Source organism: Myxocyprinus asiaticus, chromosome 14 (genome assembly GCF_019703515.2).
Source record: "Myxocyprinus asiaticus isolate MX2 ecotype Aquarium Trade chromosome 14, UBuf_Myxa_2, whole genome shotgun sequence".
NCBI lineage: Eukaryota > Metazoa > Chordata > Actinopteri > Cypriniformes > Catostomidae > Myxocyprinus > Myxocyprinus asiaticus.
This window is the reverse complement of record NC_059357.1, coordinates 13,251,998-13,268,140: the sequence shown is the minus strand read 5'-3', so window position 1 is coordinate 13,268,140 and position 16,143 is coordinate 13,251,998. Positions and strand designations below refer to the sequence as shown.

General features: G+C 38.2%; 1 protein-coding gene across 2 annotated transcripts in view; it reads left to right on the top strand.

Moving 5' to 3' along the window:
• LOC127451919 (C-type mannose receptor 2-like) overlaps positions 1-16,143 on the top strand; it is a 51,318-nt gene that overhangs the window by 13,848 nt on the left and 21,327 nt on the right. For both annotated transcript variants that reach the window (XM_051716981.1, XM_051716982.1), the window contains exons 2-9: positions 1,012-1,449; positions 6,619-6,792; positions 9,023-9,187; positions 9,359-9,472; positions 9,741-9,884; positions 12,165-12,356; positions 12,753-12,907; positions 13,629-13,733. In XM_051716981.1, the coding sequence (XP_051572941.1) occupies positions 1,012-1,449; positions 6,619-6,792; positions 9,023-9,187; positions 9,359-9,472; positions 9,741-9,884; positions 12,165-12,356; positions 12,753-12,907; positions 13,629-13,733 (1,487 nt within the window). The remainder of the gene's footprint in view (positions 1-1,011; positions 1,450-6,618; positions 6,793-9,022; positions 9,188-9,358; positions 9,473-9,740; positions 9,885-12,164; positions 12,357-12,752; positions 12,908-13,628; positions 13,734-16,143) is intronic.

The following is a 16,143-nucleotide window of genomic DNA, read 5'->3' as shown; positions in this document are numbered from 1 at the left end:
CATGTGTAACACAGAACAACAACAAACCTTGTGCTCATAGGCCTATTGCATGAACAAACTCAGAGTTTCAGAGTAATTTCAGGTTGACAAAACCAGATAGAGCCAAACTGGTTTAGATCTGGTTCAGCGATCACAAGATCTCTATTAACGTTCCCTGTCAACTCAGAGTTTGATTCTGAGTTTACGCTTTACCCTGAAGCACGTTCACATAGATGAGTGTCATTAGTCACTTTTGTGTGATAGTACATGGAGCTGCTCAAAAAAGTTATATACTAAATCAAATTAAATTTAAATGAGGGGGTTGAGCAGAACGGAGAACTAAACTGTCCCAAATATGCTGTGCCTCCTGTCCGCAGAGGGAGCGCCCTGCCCTTTGCAGTCCCAGAAAACGCTTGTTCAACTGCCTGAATCGCCTGTGCCAGGATACATCACTGCTAGAAGCATATAGTTTCATTTAGTCAATTTTCTGATTTATTCATTGCATACAGTATAAGATTTGCATAATGTGTATGTTAAGTAGAATTAAACACACATGAAAGATTGTGGTTAAATATAACAGTTTGGTATAATATTACAGTTGGCGCTAACCCTGCTTCCTAATTCCAACAGGACCAGGACTTATGTTTTGGAAGTTTCTCTCACAAACACGCTATCAGTAGCGCTAGAGGGAAAGGTGATCACAGTTGAATTGATGCAAAAATGTCTGATGGGGGATGGCGCTTGTCAGTAATTCAGCAGTATGGGGTTGATTTTAGGGTATATAAACTTTGAAGTCCATACAACTTTTGTAGTCCATTTCAGAGCTTCGTCAGAAGCTTTTTATCATCAGTAAATAATGACTTACATTTCCTCACACAAAGCTCTATAGTATGGCCTTTTTTCTTTTTTTTTTTTCCTCCCATTTTCTCCCCAGCTATAGTATGGCTTAACAAAATGTAACTATCTATAATATTCCTTTATTAACTGTTCTCTTTCTCTCTTTCTGTGTATAACGCGCTCTCTTTGCTATAGCACATACAGATGGAACAGACAATTTTGCATTTTTTCATGAGGGGGCACTGGGCTGCTTGGGGGTACGAGATCACATGCTCTACCTTTCCTCTTCCTGCACGGGTGTCGCACAGCTTTGGAAATGGGTGTCTAGAGGGCGGCTCTTCAACATTGGCTCCTCCCTCTGCCTGGGGATCACCGTGGGCAACGTGAGCTCATTGGGTGACAGATCTCCACTGGGTATGTTTCGGTGCGACTATGAGCCTCCACGGGTCCGCTGGACCTGGAGCTGCAGCAAGTTCTTGGAGATACTGGACACCTACTTGCCCTCTCCTAAATTACTTCTCAACAGCGGCAACATCTCTGCCTCCACCACCCCACCTCCAAGACCACCCCCTGAAAAGTTACTGTGGCGAGTCTATGATGACAATCAGGACCTATGTTCCAAGACGTACCGAGGTTAGCACATTACATTTTCTATCTTTCTTTCTTTCTTTCTTTTTGATTGAATAGTGATTTTGTACTGTTTCAGAATTCACTGTGAGATTCAGTCTGAATTATACATGGAATAAGAGTGTAAAAATGCTTAAAACATTGTCACTGTATTTTGGGGGGGGGGGGGGGTGATTGGCAGTGTGGAGAATAGAGAATAGATACAGTTAGAAATAAAGTAAAATATATGTAAACTCAAGAATATATATATTATAGGTGAGTAAATGGGAAGGAAATTGAGAAAGGAGGGATTTATTAAAGAAACAAGGGCAAAGGAAGGTAGTCCGGACAGAGGAAAGAAGTCTAAACAAGCCCATATGTCTTCTGGCACTCAGCAATATTTAGACTAGGATGTTCTCCATGAGGGTGGATTTGTTTTTGTTTTTTTGTTTTTTTGCCAAAGGCAAATCTAAATTACTGATTGGCTACCCACCAAAAAAGGAGGCAACTAAAAGGCAGCCCTGTGTTTGTATACATTGCTGAGGCACAGTTATCTCACAGTCTTGAGTTCATGAGACACTCTGTCTCATAGTTTACACATTTAGGTCTGAAATCACAGTCATTCATTGCCCCACAGTAATTAAATTTTGCTATGTTGTTTCATATTGATGGAGAACTTTTTCTAATGCTCTGGATAAATATGTTATTGAACAAAATGATAATGATTACGAATAGTTTCACATTCACAAGACTTTGTTTTAAAAAGTTTTTGAGGTTTCCTACATCATTGCAGGTCAGCGCATTACCAGTGATGGATAACATGGTTTTACAGGAGGCAGAGACTTTGATATATTGCATTTTTATAATAATTTTCCCCTTGTCTGTTCTTGGCAAGTATCTCCACTAGGGTTGGGAATCAAGAACTGGTTCTAGAATTAGCTCCATTAAAAATAAAATTACTTGATCCAAGTATTTGTCATGATTTTATGTTCCATTAATGTTTCTGCATTTTTCCACCAGTATAGATGGAACACTGTTGTTCTGCAGTGGAATTTAAAACGCCACAGTAAAAAAAGTTATGCTTTAGATGAGTTGTGAGCTTGCAGTCTGAATTTAATGTGATATTTGAATCATTGTATTTACTGACTGGTTGTTGATGCCTTGGGAGGGAGAATCCATTGCATGACAATGTGTAGTTCAAAATACATATAATAAAAAGTATAATTCCAGTCCTGTATGCTGATTGTCAACATCCGTGCTTTATTCATGATTAAGCACAGCTCTGACCTATTTACTGAACACCCTTCAGCCGTGACTATATTCACAATATCAGCCGCGGCCCGTGCATTTTAAGTCTAGGCCTTCAGTGCGATTCATGCCATTAAGAAAACAGTTTTACAATGAATAAGACACCGTATGCCATATCATACATTACATGGCAGTCAACTAATAATACCAATTGACATTTTAAAAACACGTCCATGCAAGAAAGCAAGAACCAAGGAGGTCTAATACCAAGAAAAAGCTCTCTAATAATGTTTGTGATTTAAATTTTGCTTGCAATAAATTTTGTTTCTTCTGGGTACACGGTTAGTTTTCAAAACTTGATCCGTCACTGAATGCTGAAGCAGCCTAATTTACACTTAGAAAACTCCTGATGATGCTATAACAATGCAAAAACCACTTACCAATTTGCTTGAAGTGAAAATCAGTCCTCCTTTCCTGTTTAATAAATTAAGCAATCGCATGCAGAACATCTCGTGTTTTTAAATCCATAAGGATCTCTTTCTCGATGGTGATGAGACAGTGATGACAGCCGTCTCGTCAGCAAGATCTCTTGCTCTTTGCTTTCAAATTACATACATCACTTAAAGCGTGATTGCGTCACTCAAGGCCAGCAAGAAGGCCTGGACAGGGACATATCTTAAAGACCACACCCACCAAGAACAAATAAATCAATCTGATTGGCTGATGAATCTGACAGTCTGATTTTAGATGCCTATTCATTTGCACTGTTGAGGGATTCTGTGGAAATTCTGAAGGCCTGACGGGGTGTAGCTCAGACTCCCGCGCTGCTTCGGCTAAGGATGCGATTTGTGAAACAGTCGTCACACTTTGCTTGTAAGCATCAAGGAATAAATTCTGATTGGATAAACTTTTTGTTTTTTGCTATTCGTTTGTAGATAAATTAGGAGTGGAAAGAGTTGAAAATACATAGGCAAAAAGGTCAATGAGAATGAAAGGATGAAAAAATATTTATTTATTAGGCATGTTACACCAGCAGAGAAGGCTTTGCTGGCCCTGAGAAATCGCCACTGCACAATATAGCACAGCCTCTCATGCCTTATTGCTTATTTCAGAACATAGTTTTGTTGTAATAAAATGGGACCTTAATTAAAGGAATGTTCTGGGTTCAATAAGCTCAGTCGAAAACTTTTGTGGCACAATGTTGATTACCACAAAAAATAATTTAGACTCATACCTCCTTTATTTAAAAAAATGCTAAATTTGTGGTTACACTTATCCTAGTAACGTTATTTCCAATGTTACAACTTTGTTGTCATAACAATGAAACACTGTAATCCCCTGTAATTGGACATAACTCTACACAGATTAGGTTAGTAAGTGATCTTATCACACTAAAATCATGATAACATGTATAATGTTTAGGTTTTGTGGCTATACTTTCGAAACAGTGTGACCTTTTTTACATGGACACCAGAAAGCCGTTTATTGGGAGAAAGCTGCTTAAGACTTGAAATTGGCATATGCGTTTATATGCACTGTGTTATCGGCTTTCTCTTTACTCACATATATATGTGACTTGGTTATAAAGCGGCTTTCTTCACTGCAACTTAATTTCCCTGCAACGCTTGTGTTAATATCAAACATAGCATCTGAGGCTTCACTTTATTTCCAGATATTTCAGAGTTGAGTTTATATTTTAGAGGTAGAGTTGCTGTGTTTGTTTCCTTAACTTTCCACCATAACCTGCAGTGGTATTTTATGTCAAACTCGGACATGGTGGTGATGGACAGTAGTCTGTATTTTAAATGTCATTAGGAAAACTGCAGTTTTCGAACACTGCTTTCTGCAAAAACCCTGGAATAAACCGTTTTCTTAAGTGAATGTAAACATAGTCACATTTTATGGACTGGCCCCATTCATTTCCATTGTAAATGCCTTCCTTTATAAAAATAAAAAATAAAAAATAAACGAGGGGTGAGTCATATTATTATTTTTATTTTTTTTTTGTTTGGTAATCAACATAATGCCACAGATGCTGTCGATTGAGCATAACTCTATTGAACCTGTAACAGTTCTTTAAGAAACATACAAATTTTTTTTTTATACCAAAATGGTATTGTTTTTGTTTAGTATTTTTGGTTTGGAGCCAATAAATTCCTTATTATTCCCAGTCCTGGTCTTCATTATTTGCCGATCAGAGCTAGACACCCCTCTCCCTCTCTTTTCTCTCACCTCTGTGTTTGCTGGTCTCATTGCTGTGGCAAGTTGGTTCTGGAGTTTTCTTGACAAAGATTTGCCACTGACATCATGCTAACACCGAGCTGTTTGTGTATGCAAGTATTAAACTGCATAAGTTCGAGAGAGAGAGAGTTAAGTGTCTGTCTGTTTTTATTGAGAGTGTCCTACTTTTTCCGCAGCTCTGAACTGCAGCAGCAGTAGAACAGACTCGCAACACTCACTCTTTCTCGCCATTCCTCAGTCTGACATATCCTATTTTTAGTTATCTTTCTTTTTTCTCTTAGTTTAACTTCTCTTCCTTCACACTGCTGTGCTCTCTCTGTGTCTCTCGTTTCCTCTGTCTTTGTTGACTGAAGTAATCTTTACAGTCAGACAGAATGCCCAGGGGTTTCTATAGTAACAGCTGCATTCTTACAGAGGGGCAACACAGAGGAAGAAAGTGTGAAAATGCAAAGAGGGAAATAGCAGATTTAAGGAAGAGAAATTGAATTTCCACTAAGACATGATCTGACTATGAAGTAGCCTATGTTTTACTGCAGTCGACTGCTTCACCATTGACCTATACCACCTCTGTTGATAGTAAATTCCCATTTTCTGTCTTTATTTTCTTCACTTCATTTTTGTCTATCTATATGTCTGTCCTATCTGTCTGTCTGTCCTATCTATCTGTCCGTCTGTCTGTCTGTCTCTCCATCCGTCTGTCTGTCTGTCTCTCCGTCTGTCTGTCCGTCTGTCCATCCGTCCTGTCTGGCTGTCTACCTATTATTTAACCCATTGTTGTCTTGGTACTGTATAGACATTATGTAAGTACATAATGCCTGTACAACCTTCAAACATCAAGGATTTTTAAACTGCTTTAAAAGTTCAGGCCTTTGTAACTTTCAAGCCTTTTTCAAAGCAACATCAATGTTTGTCTTGACAAACTCTTCTTTCTTGCATCTATTTAACTTTAACCGCCTTTACACTTCAAAGACGGTGTCAGGTTATATATGTTGATTCTTTTATACAGCTGACAGAATACAAGATGTGCACTGAGTCATAACAACAGCAAAACGGCTCTAAAATTGAAACAGTTTACTTATTGACCGAAAAATCATATTTGCATTTTCTGTAATGACTATATCCATTTGTTTTTGCTTGGGTAGCATGACAATACGCAATTTTGATTATGGTGGTTTAAGTCCCTTTTATAACACAGTCTGATTTTCTGAAGAGCATTTTTTTCATTTGTAAATGTACTTTTCTGCTTACTGTCTGTATCACCATTAGCCAGGGAACATCTATAGCAGAGAGATACTAGTGGGGAAACTACTTTTTGTGCTGAGGGAATTGTTCTTACAAAATGTACATTTGAAATGTTTCTGTTCTTTGATTTAAAAATGTTACTTTGCATAAATATTTTTAGTCATACTTTGTATAAAAGCAAAGAACACTTACAGATTTTGTAAGTTCATGATAACACCCCCACCCCCATTTGGCAGACACTTTTATCCAGAGAAGTCATTCTCATGGAATGAAAATGACAATAGTGGGAATGACGAAAGAATTGTGTCATCCACGTTCTGTTGCTTCATATAAGCATATTTTAGTTAACAATTAAAAAAGATGCAGAGGCATCTTATAACACTTGTTGCACTTACAACAAGGAATTGGAATTTTCCAAGTTCAGTGCATTCTAGGAGTTAGAGTTTTCCTTTTTCTACTTCATAGCAATCTATACCATCCAAGGCAACTCTCAAGGCAGTCCCTGTTACTTTCCCTTCCTGTATGATGGCCAGTGGTTCCACAGCTGCACCAGTGTGGGCAGGGAGGATGGCTTTCACTGGTGTGCCACTACCCACGATTATGGAAAGGACCAACGCTGGGGCTTCTGCCCAGTGAAAAGTGAGTGTATTTTGCTCAGAAATGTTCCTTCCTCATCTCAAATCCTGCTTAACTGGCTTGTTAAAATCAGGGCCTCTGTCCTCAAAACCAAAGGCAGCTTCCTTGCTTCCAACGCTTCCTTGCTTTCACACTGATAAATCAGTCAATGACTTAGAGATAGTTCACTCAAAAATGAAAACTTACTTTCTTCTGCTGAACACAAATTATTTTTAGAAGAATATCTCAGCTCTGTGGGCCATACAATACAAATTAATGGTGACCAGACCTTTCAAGCTCCAAAACTCACATAAAGGCAGCATTAAAGTAATCCATATGACTCCAACTTAGTGACTACTTGCACTCCAGTAGTCTGGTGGAAACACAGGATTTTATGACAAACTGCTCCCCCCATGTGAAGCTGTAGTAGCTGTGGGTGTAACGACAGTATGTTGTGTTGTCACGCTGGAGATCAGGGTTTGAATCCCGCCCCTTGACATACTTTTTCCCTTGTCTATACTCTTAATATTTCCTATAATACTACTTATAGTAATAAATAAAAGAAATTCCTTGCAGTGATGTGGTCACAGTGAAGGTCGGAGCATTGAGAGAAGGATTTGATCCGGATAAAATTAACCATGGTTTTACTGTAGTAATATTGTAGTAACCATGTGATTTGGTAGAAACTATATAGTTCTGATGTATTAACCATGGTGTTACTATAGTGACATGTTGTTAATAGTAGTTAATAGTAACCATGTTTAATTTTGTGATCACTATGATTTTACTCGAAAAATACCTTGGTGATACTATGGGTAAGGTAGGGTTAGTGGTAGGTGTTGGTGTAGTGTGTCTGTGGGACTCCAAATAAACACAATAAAAATGCTGCAGTGTTAGTATTTAAACAGGGGTGTAAGAGTATCTGCCACTCTGCCATCTGCAACAAAAAGCATCTTCTTTGCACCAAGTGCAAATAGCATCTAACGCTATTTGCACTTAGTGCAAAGAAGATGCTTTTTGTTGCTTTTTACACTTAGTGCAAATAGCCTTTGCCTTTAGTTAAATCCTTATCCTAGGTAAATTCCTTTTCTTTTTTTTCTTTTTTTATCCCCTTTTTCTCCCCAATTTGGAATGCCCAATTCCCACTACTTAGTAGGTCCTCATGGTGGCGTGGTTACTCACCTCAGTCCGGGTGGCGGAGTCTCAGTTGCCTCAGCTTCTGAGACAGTCAGTCCGCGCATCTTATCACGTGGCTTGCTGTGCATGACACCGCGGAGACTCACAGCATGTGGAGGCTCATGCTACTCTCCGTGATCCACGCACAACTTACCACGTGCCCCATTGAGAGCGAGAACCACTAATCGCAACCACAAGGAGGTTACCCCATGTGACTCTACCCTTCCTAGCAACCAGGCCAATTTGGTTGCTTAGGAGACCTGGCTGGATTCCCTCAGCACTCCCTGCATTTGAACTCATGACTCCAGGGGTGGTAGTCAGCATCAATACTTGCTGAGCTACCCAGGCCCCCGTAAATTCCTTTTCTTAAATCTATTTCCTTCTTTTAGCCTTAGGCAGACAACGTTTTTCTAATTAAGAAGAGAGCAGTCAATTGTCCTGAAACATTCAATTACTCACCATAAATAGTTTAAGGATTAATTTACTTTAATTTATTTACAACTAAGTTGAATATATAGGTTGAAAGTTAATAACTAAATTATAAAAATTGGTTCAAATACAACATTTTGACAGAATGTGGCACCGACCAGGGCTTATTTCTCAGTACAAATGGAATCATAAGTGAAAAAAATTAACATTCCTCCATCAGATGCCATTTAATTTTTTCACTAACTGCTGAATCGCACATATGTCATACATTCAATATAATACATTTACACTTACATTTAATCATTTAGAAAATGTTTTCATCCAAAGAAACTTACAAATGAGGGACATCACAAGCAATTTATCATGCGGGAGTAAACAACACTTGTGGTGCCCCAGTGCCAAGTTTCTGCATATCACATTTATTCTGCCTTGAAAAATCGACCAGAGAGCAGAAGCCTCATAATAGACAGGATGTTAAACAAACCATGAATTAAACATTGGTTTTGGACACAGCCAGATGTTGATGACTCGAATGTGACACTACTGTATATCACAGTGAATATTTTCCTGGTCTTTTGTTTTTGTTATCACCCCTTCACTTTTTATCTATCTTTCTTCATCTGTTCCGCTCTCTGTCTGTCTTTTTAAGGTTCTGACTGTGAGACGTTCTGGGACATAAACCCATTGATGGATAACTGTTACCAGTTTAACTTCCAGGCCACGCTGTCCTGGAGTGAGGCACGAACTAGTTGCCAGCAGCAGGGAGCAGACCTGCTCAGCATCACTAAATTAGAGGAACAAATCTATATTAATGGTGAGAGATGATGATGCAATCACATTCATTACATTATTGCAATGTTTGGGCATGTGGATTCTGGTAAAGAATAAGGAAATGCTCAAAAAGAGGCAGCATGCTCATTTAATGTACTCTTATTTTGGTTTAAAACTCTGTGGAATGTGTTTATAAAGTGTGTGTGTACTGTAGGTTTGCTTACTGGGTACAGTTCCACCCTGTGGATGGGTTTAAATGATGTAGACCTCAATGGTGGCTGGCAGTGGGCTGACTCTGCCCCTCTCAAATACCTAAACTGGGAAACAGGTGAGATCACCCCCTTTACAGCCACACCCTCATATAACCACACCTACTCTGACAATCAAAGCACAGACAACACAATCAGTAAGTTTTACAATAACAAACCAGCTTTATAGTATATTTTATTGGCTTTTTATTTTTTTATATTATTAGTGGTGCTTGTTAAGGCAAGCATCACTATTTAAATTGCTTGCACCTGGGGGCCATTTCTAGGGACCAGGATTTCATAGAGACTAGAGGGAGGATATGTTTTTATCCTGTGTGTGTGTTGTAGACATGCCAAGCTATGACGAGGAGGAGAACTGTGGAGTGATCAGCACTGATGCTCAGGGTCGCTGGCACAACCGAGACTGTTCAGTGGCTTTGCCTTATATCTGCAAGAAACGACCTAACGCCACTCTTGACCCCTTCACCACAGGTATGTGTCTCGGTGTGTGTGTGCACGTTTGTGGTGTGAGGATCACTTATGAATGTTATGCAGTAATGGTACTGCTGTTTACAGTTCTACTTTAAAATAATTAAAAATGATATGATTTATTTCAGAGGTAAACCTTGGCTGGCTGAGTCATGTAATTTGGGTCAAGATATGTTGTGTGCATGTCGAGAAGTAGACTGTTCTTAGTTTTGGATTATGCTGGTCCACCTCAAAGTTTTCTTCTGTCTGGGAGATCATTTACGGTGATAAATTGCCACTTTTTGTAATGGCCAATTTTTTATGAAATGGCTTGCAGCAGGGATGTATCTAAAACAGAGGCAACATCTCCAGTAGAACTTATTTGGCATAGCCCAATATTTATATTTTGACATTAATAAAAGTTAGGCTTTTATTGATAGACTTACAGTCTGCACAGTGGCATGCACTGTATAAAGCTGTTTAAATGTCCTAGATCTCATCCGATTTTCACAATTTTTATTTCATTCACGTGTGTTTTTGTGATTTGAAATTTGTGATTTGTCATATTTTATGTTTTGCTGAACTTAAAAACGTTATCTTTTCTTGTCAAAATGCATTTATTTCCATCTTAGGAAAGAAAACAAAATAATACAGTATGTAACAATGTAATGCTTTATTAACATTTTCCAAACAAAGCCTTCTACAGTATAAAGATAGAAATATACTAAAATAGCACCAATTTAAGCAACATTAAACGTTTCCCAAAGTCTAATTGGGAGTTTGACTAATTGAAATAACTGGTCACCCCATAGGTTGCATATTCATTGCTATGGGCATTAAATCTCTTTATCTTTCATCCTCCACAATATTAATCTGCCAGTAGATTGTGGCTATCCTCTTTTCTATAGCAATCATGAAGCTGCGATAATGATTTGTGTCAGAGCGTCAATGCCAGCATCAATCTTAGCTTTGAACTCCACAAGAAAAGCTCCTTTAAGACTCGACAGTAAACGTCCTTTGCTCCCTGCTCTTGACTGATCTGCTTTTTACTTGCCATCTTACTGCTCACCACTACTGGGTGCGCTACAGAAGTGATAAGGTAAAGTAAGCTTTAAAGGATTAGTTCACCCAAAAAGGATAATTCTCTCATGATTTACTCACCTTAAAGCCATCCTAGATGTGTATGTCATTCCTTCTTCAGCAGAACCGAAATGAAGGTTTTTATAAGCACATTTCAGCTCTGTTTGTCTATACAATGAAAGTGAATGGGTGCCATGTGGCTGCTGGCTGTTTGACGGTCCAAAAGGCATATTTAGGCAGCATAAAAGTAATCCACATGACTCCAGTCGATCGATGAATGTCTTCTGAAGCAAATTGATAGGTTTGTGTAGGAAACAAATCGATAATTAAAACTTTTTAAACTTTAAATCATTGCTTCCGTCTAGTGCTGTATTGCTGTTTAAAATGACCTAACTCTCGCGTGATGTTCGTTCCTCTGTTGTAAAAAAAAAGCGCTTCTGTAATAAAGTTAATTATCGATTTAATTTGAACACAAACCTATCGATTTGCTTCAGAAGACATTCACTGATCGACTGGAGTCATGTGGATTACTTTTATGCTGCCTAAAAATGCCTTTTGGATCATCAAACAACCAGCAGCGTCATGGCACCCATTCACTTGCATTGTATAGACAAACAGAGCTGAAATGTGTTTATAACGATCTTAATTTCGATTCTGCTGAAGAAGAAAAGACGTGCACATCTGGGATGGCTTAAAGGTGAGTAAATCATGAGAGAATTATCATTTTTGGGTGAACTAATCCTTTAATTTGTTGTTGTAGAGGCGATCAGATGCAAACGTCTACCACAGTGTGACATCACAGTAGAGAACTAGTTGTTTTGGCAGCTTGGTTTCAACAAATGCTCTTTTTGCATTGAGGAGGATGTTTTGAAATTTACAGTATGTTATAGTACAATGATCGATGAATGTCAAAAGATCAAGGATTCTTCTTGTCATGACCCCTTTATGTTGCATTAAAATTTGTCACCAAGAAAGATTGCTCCCTTAAGTCATTGTGTAATGAGAACTTAGTTTAATGTTGAAAATAGCAACTGAATGTGCTATTGAAATTGGTGTTTACATTTTGAATCATTTTATTGTTTACATTTTAGATTTGACTTGGAAATGTGGAAATACTCTACTACAGACTTGATCTTTGGATCAATAACATAACACAGACCTTTTTTTTTCAAATCAAAACAGTGTGTCTTTGCGTGTTTATGTGTGTTCTTGTGTGGTTTACAGACTCCTGGGCGGATGATGGGCAGTACCAGTGTGATGTGGGCTGGCAGAACTTCCAGGCGGGCTGCTATAGGCTGAACTCAGAAAACCTGGAGTGGAACTCCGCCCACAAAATGTGCCAAAAGATGGAGGCTAATCTTGTTAGCATCCACACCCTCCCAGAGCTCGAATTTATTACTAAGAATATGAAGAGAGGTATACATAAGAAAATATTTATACATGCTTGGGTGCAAAATGAGGGTATGCAACAGGCAACACAAGGGGGCTACACACAAAGTGGGGTGCCAAAATCATAAATATTTAATAATAAAGCCTACAAATAACAAAAGCATTTATCTTATCAGTTTTTTATGGGTGTAAATGATTTTAAATGGGTTTTTATCCTGACTAGATGCCTATGGGAGTGTGCATAAAGAAATTAAATGCTATGTAAACATATGTTGCATACACCTCAACAAATGGGCAGTTTCACCTTTGCATACATATATACAGAAACAAGCAATTCATGTATCAGCTTTATCAGTACACATAGCAAGAATGGTACAGTATATTCGCACACACAATCTCCATCTCTCTCCTCCTGTCTCTCAGATATAGAAGAGTTGTGGATTGGTTTGCATGATACAGCTATGCAAATGAACTTTGAATGGACGGATCGTACTCCAGTCATCTTCACCTACTGGCACCCGTTTGAACCCAACAACTTCCGAAATGTCAATGAGGATTGCGTCACCATCTGGGGTCCTGTGAGTACCCCTCTGACCCTGCAGATTTATGACCTCTGAATACTCTCTATATTGATAGGTCTCTAAGGAATAATTCATCCAAAAAGCCTTTTTTCACCCTCATGTCATTCCAAACCCACATGCTTCACCCCCCAAATTTTTTAAAATCTTTATACAGCTCTTTTCAATAAAAGGACAGTTGACAGTGACCACATATGTCAAGCACAGAAAAAGCACCATAAAAGTAGTTCCATATGACTTGTGTGCTATATTCTAAAGCTATTTTGTAGCTTTACGTAAGGAACAGAGCCAAGTCAATATTCACACGTAATCTTCAATCATTCACTGGAGTTTTGAAATCTCATTTGCATTCTCATTCATTGATTTCCGCGTGTATTTTAATGTCACAGTGCTTAACTTAATGGCCCATAATGGTCCTTATTTCTTTCATGATTTTTGGGTGAAATACGACAAGGACGTGTTTTAGACAGTTTTTGTGACCATAATCCATAGTGTGTTGCTGTTAAAGGTACAGTATTTTAGTGCAGTGTGTTTTAGCAAACATTGTCGCTTTAGTAAGTTAATCACTTTAGAAACATTATCACTTTACAAATGTCAAAGTGATGTTAATGAATATGAATCTGTTTTTCTTTATCTTTAAAGACTATATTTATAACAGCTCTGAGGCCATAGCTTCATAATGATAACCCCTCATTATGTGTGTATGTGTGTGTTTTTGTAGGAGGGACGCTGGAACGATAGCCCATGTAATTACTCTTTGCCGTCCATTTGTAAGAAAGCTGCTCAGAAAGCTGAAGGCCGTGTACAGGACCATGGCTGCAAAAAGGTAAATGGCTCATTTCTTTCACCCTGTTTTTTTTTCTTTCCACGTCTCATTTGTATTCATCATTCTTCCTTTGTTTTAATCCTCTAATTATCCTTTCTCTTTTTGTTCTCCTACAGTGCTCTGTTTGTTAGTAGTATTTAGCTGGATTTTCCCCCCACATACTTTCTGTCTCTTTCACTTTCTGTCTTTCTCTCTGCATAAAGACTCTATTCACAGTCGCTGCTGTGTCATGCTGTTAAAACTCCAGATGTGGTCAGTAACCCCAGACCTGCCACAAGCATACAGTAAACAGTAAAGTCTGACACGCTCACACTCACACGTTCATTTAGCTATGTAAATGAGGACTTACCATAGACTTCTATTGTTTCAATGTAAAGCCTATTATAATTACCATTGCCTAACCATACCCCAAAAAGAAATTATTTAGCACTTTTAGAATTAAAAAAAAAAAAAAAAAAAATTCCAAAAATACAGCAGCAGAAATAGTCTTTCTCTACACATCTGTCTCTTTTTCCCCCAGTTCCTCCAGGTCTCCACAAGGTTTCCAACAGTTCTCACTGTTCTTGATTCTTGTGATGAATGAGTGTGTGCATTATTGCTGTTACCTTGCTGTGACCCTGATTATAGGCATCTATTAAATTAGCACTTTCTCAAAGAGCCCTGACCCTAAATGCCATGACATCAGAGTAGGTCAAAAGGTTTCTCATGTTCATACCAAAGCTTTTAAACAGACTGCTTGGCCAATCTGACTTAAAACTATCAGTCTTACATAAAACTAACAGATGGAGTCAGTCTGGGATTATGTTTCTGAAATGACAGAAACAATTGAGACAGACTAAACAGATAAAAGAACTGTGGCGAATTCTCCATGAAGCTTGGAACATCCTATCTGCCAACAACCAAGACAAACTGTTTCCAGGTGTACCTAGAAGAATTGGTGCTGTTTTGAAGGCAAAGGTAGTCACACCAAATATTTATATAGCTTTTTTATGTTTACTGGAATTGTATGATGTTAATTGATCAATTTCAACTATTATTTGGCATTATTTTTGAAGTCATCTCCACTATGGAACATTTTTCACAAGTGGCTTAAACTTTTGCACAATACTGTAAACTTGATACTTTTTTGGACATTTCAGATTACATTTTGAATATCTCCCTTTTACTTACATTGTTAGAATTTTCAAAATCAGCATTCCAAATTTAATTGACAGTGTGATTGGTCTTTCTACACCTATTTGCAAACTGAATTGTTATATATTTATATTTATCCATCTACATTGCACATTATCATCTCTCAATCTCTCTTCTTTTCTCCCTGTATTTGTGTTTACAACTTTACAAAGACATTTTACCTAAAAGCTCTTTATAAATTATTTTGCTGCCCTCTAAGCACTGGTGTTTCCGTCTGCAAATGCAAATCTTGTTTCAAGACTTTCATACTGATTTTTGGAATAGACAGCTGAATGTGGAGTCATTGTGAGTTCATCATTGTCAGACAACGAGAAAGCACATCTGTCCATGCATGATGTCTTAAACAGTAGAGCAGACAGCCGGCAGACAGGTCATGTTACCGCCTCTTGCCAAGTGCTGACGTGTAATCTGAATACATTCCTTTAAAATGTGTGTGTGTGTGTGTGTGTGTGTGTGTGCAAGCGCGTGCGTGCGTGCGTGCGTGCTGTTAGTGTGAATTTTTTCATTTGCTCTTTTTGCCAAAAGGTCTTGGGCTGTACAGGCAAATTCCTCTTTTGAAAGAACAGCACAGATTTTATGCAGGTCCAGACTTGTTTATGCTGGTTAGTGGTGTTTTGGTGCTAGTCTAGCTGCTGGACAAACATAGCCATTCAGTTCACTTGAAAAAAACAACATGGGGTTTCTGGTAAAACCGGGTGAAAGCTAGTGATGCTTTTGCTGGTTAAAGGAATAGTTCACCCTAAAATGAAAATTCTCTCATCATTAACTTACATTATCTCATGTGTATGACTTTCTTCTGCAGAACACAAACACAGATTTATAGAAAAATATATCAGATCTCTGTATGTCCATACAATGCAAGTAAATGGTGACCAAAACTTTGAAGCTCCAAAAAGCACAAAAATGCAGCATAAAGGTAATCCATAAAATTTGAGTAGTTTAATCCATGTCTTCTGAAGCGATCCAATCGGTTTTGGGTGAGAACAGACAAATCTTGACATCAGCAGTCTTATGGCGATCATGATTATAAGCTCGATATCACTTCCTAGCACCATTAAACGCTCTGCGCATGTGTCATGCGCTTGGAAGTAATCATGATCGTGCCTAGAGACTGCAATGGCAAGATGTACAGTGAAAAAGGAATTACATTTTGGTCTGTTCCCTCCCAAAACTGATTGGATCACTTCAGAAGGCATGGATTGAACCACTGAAGTCT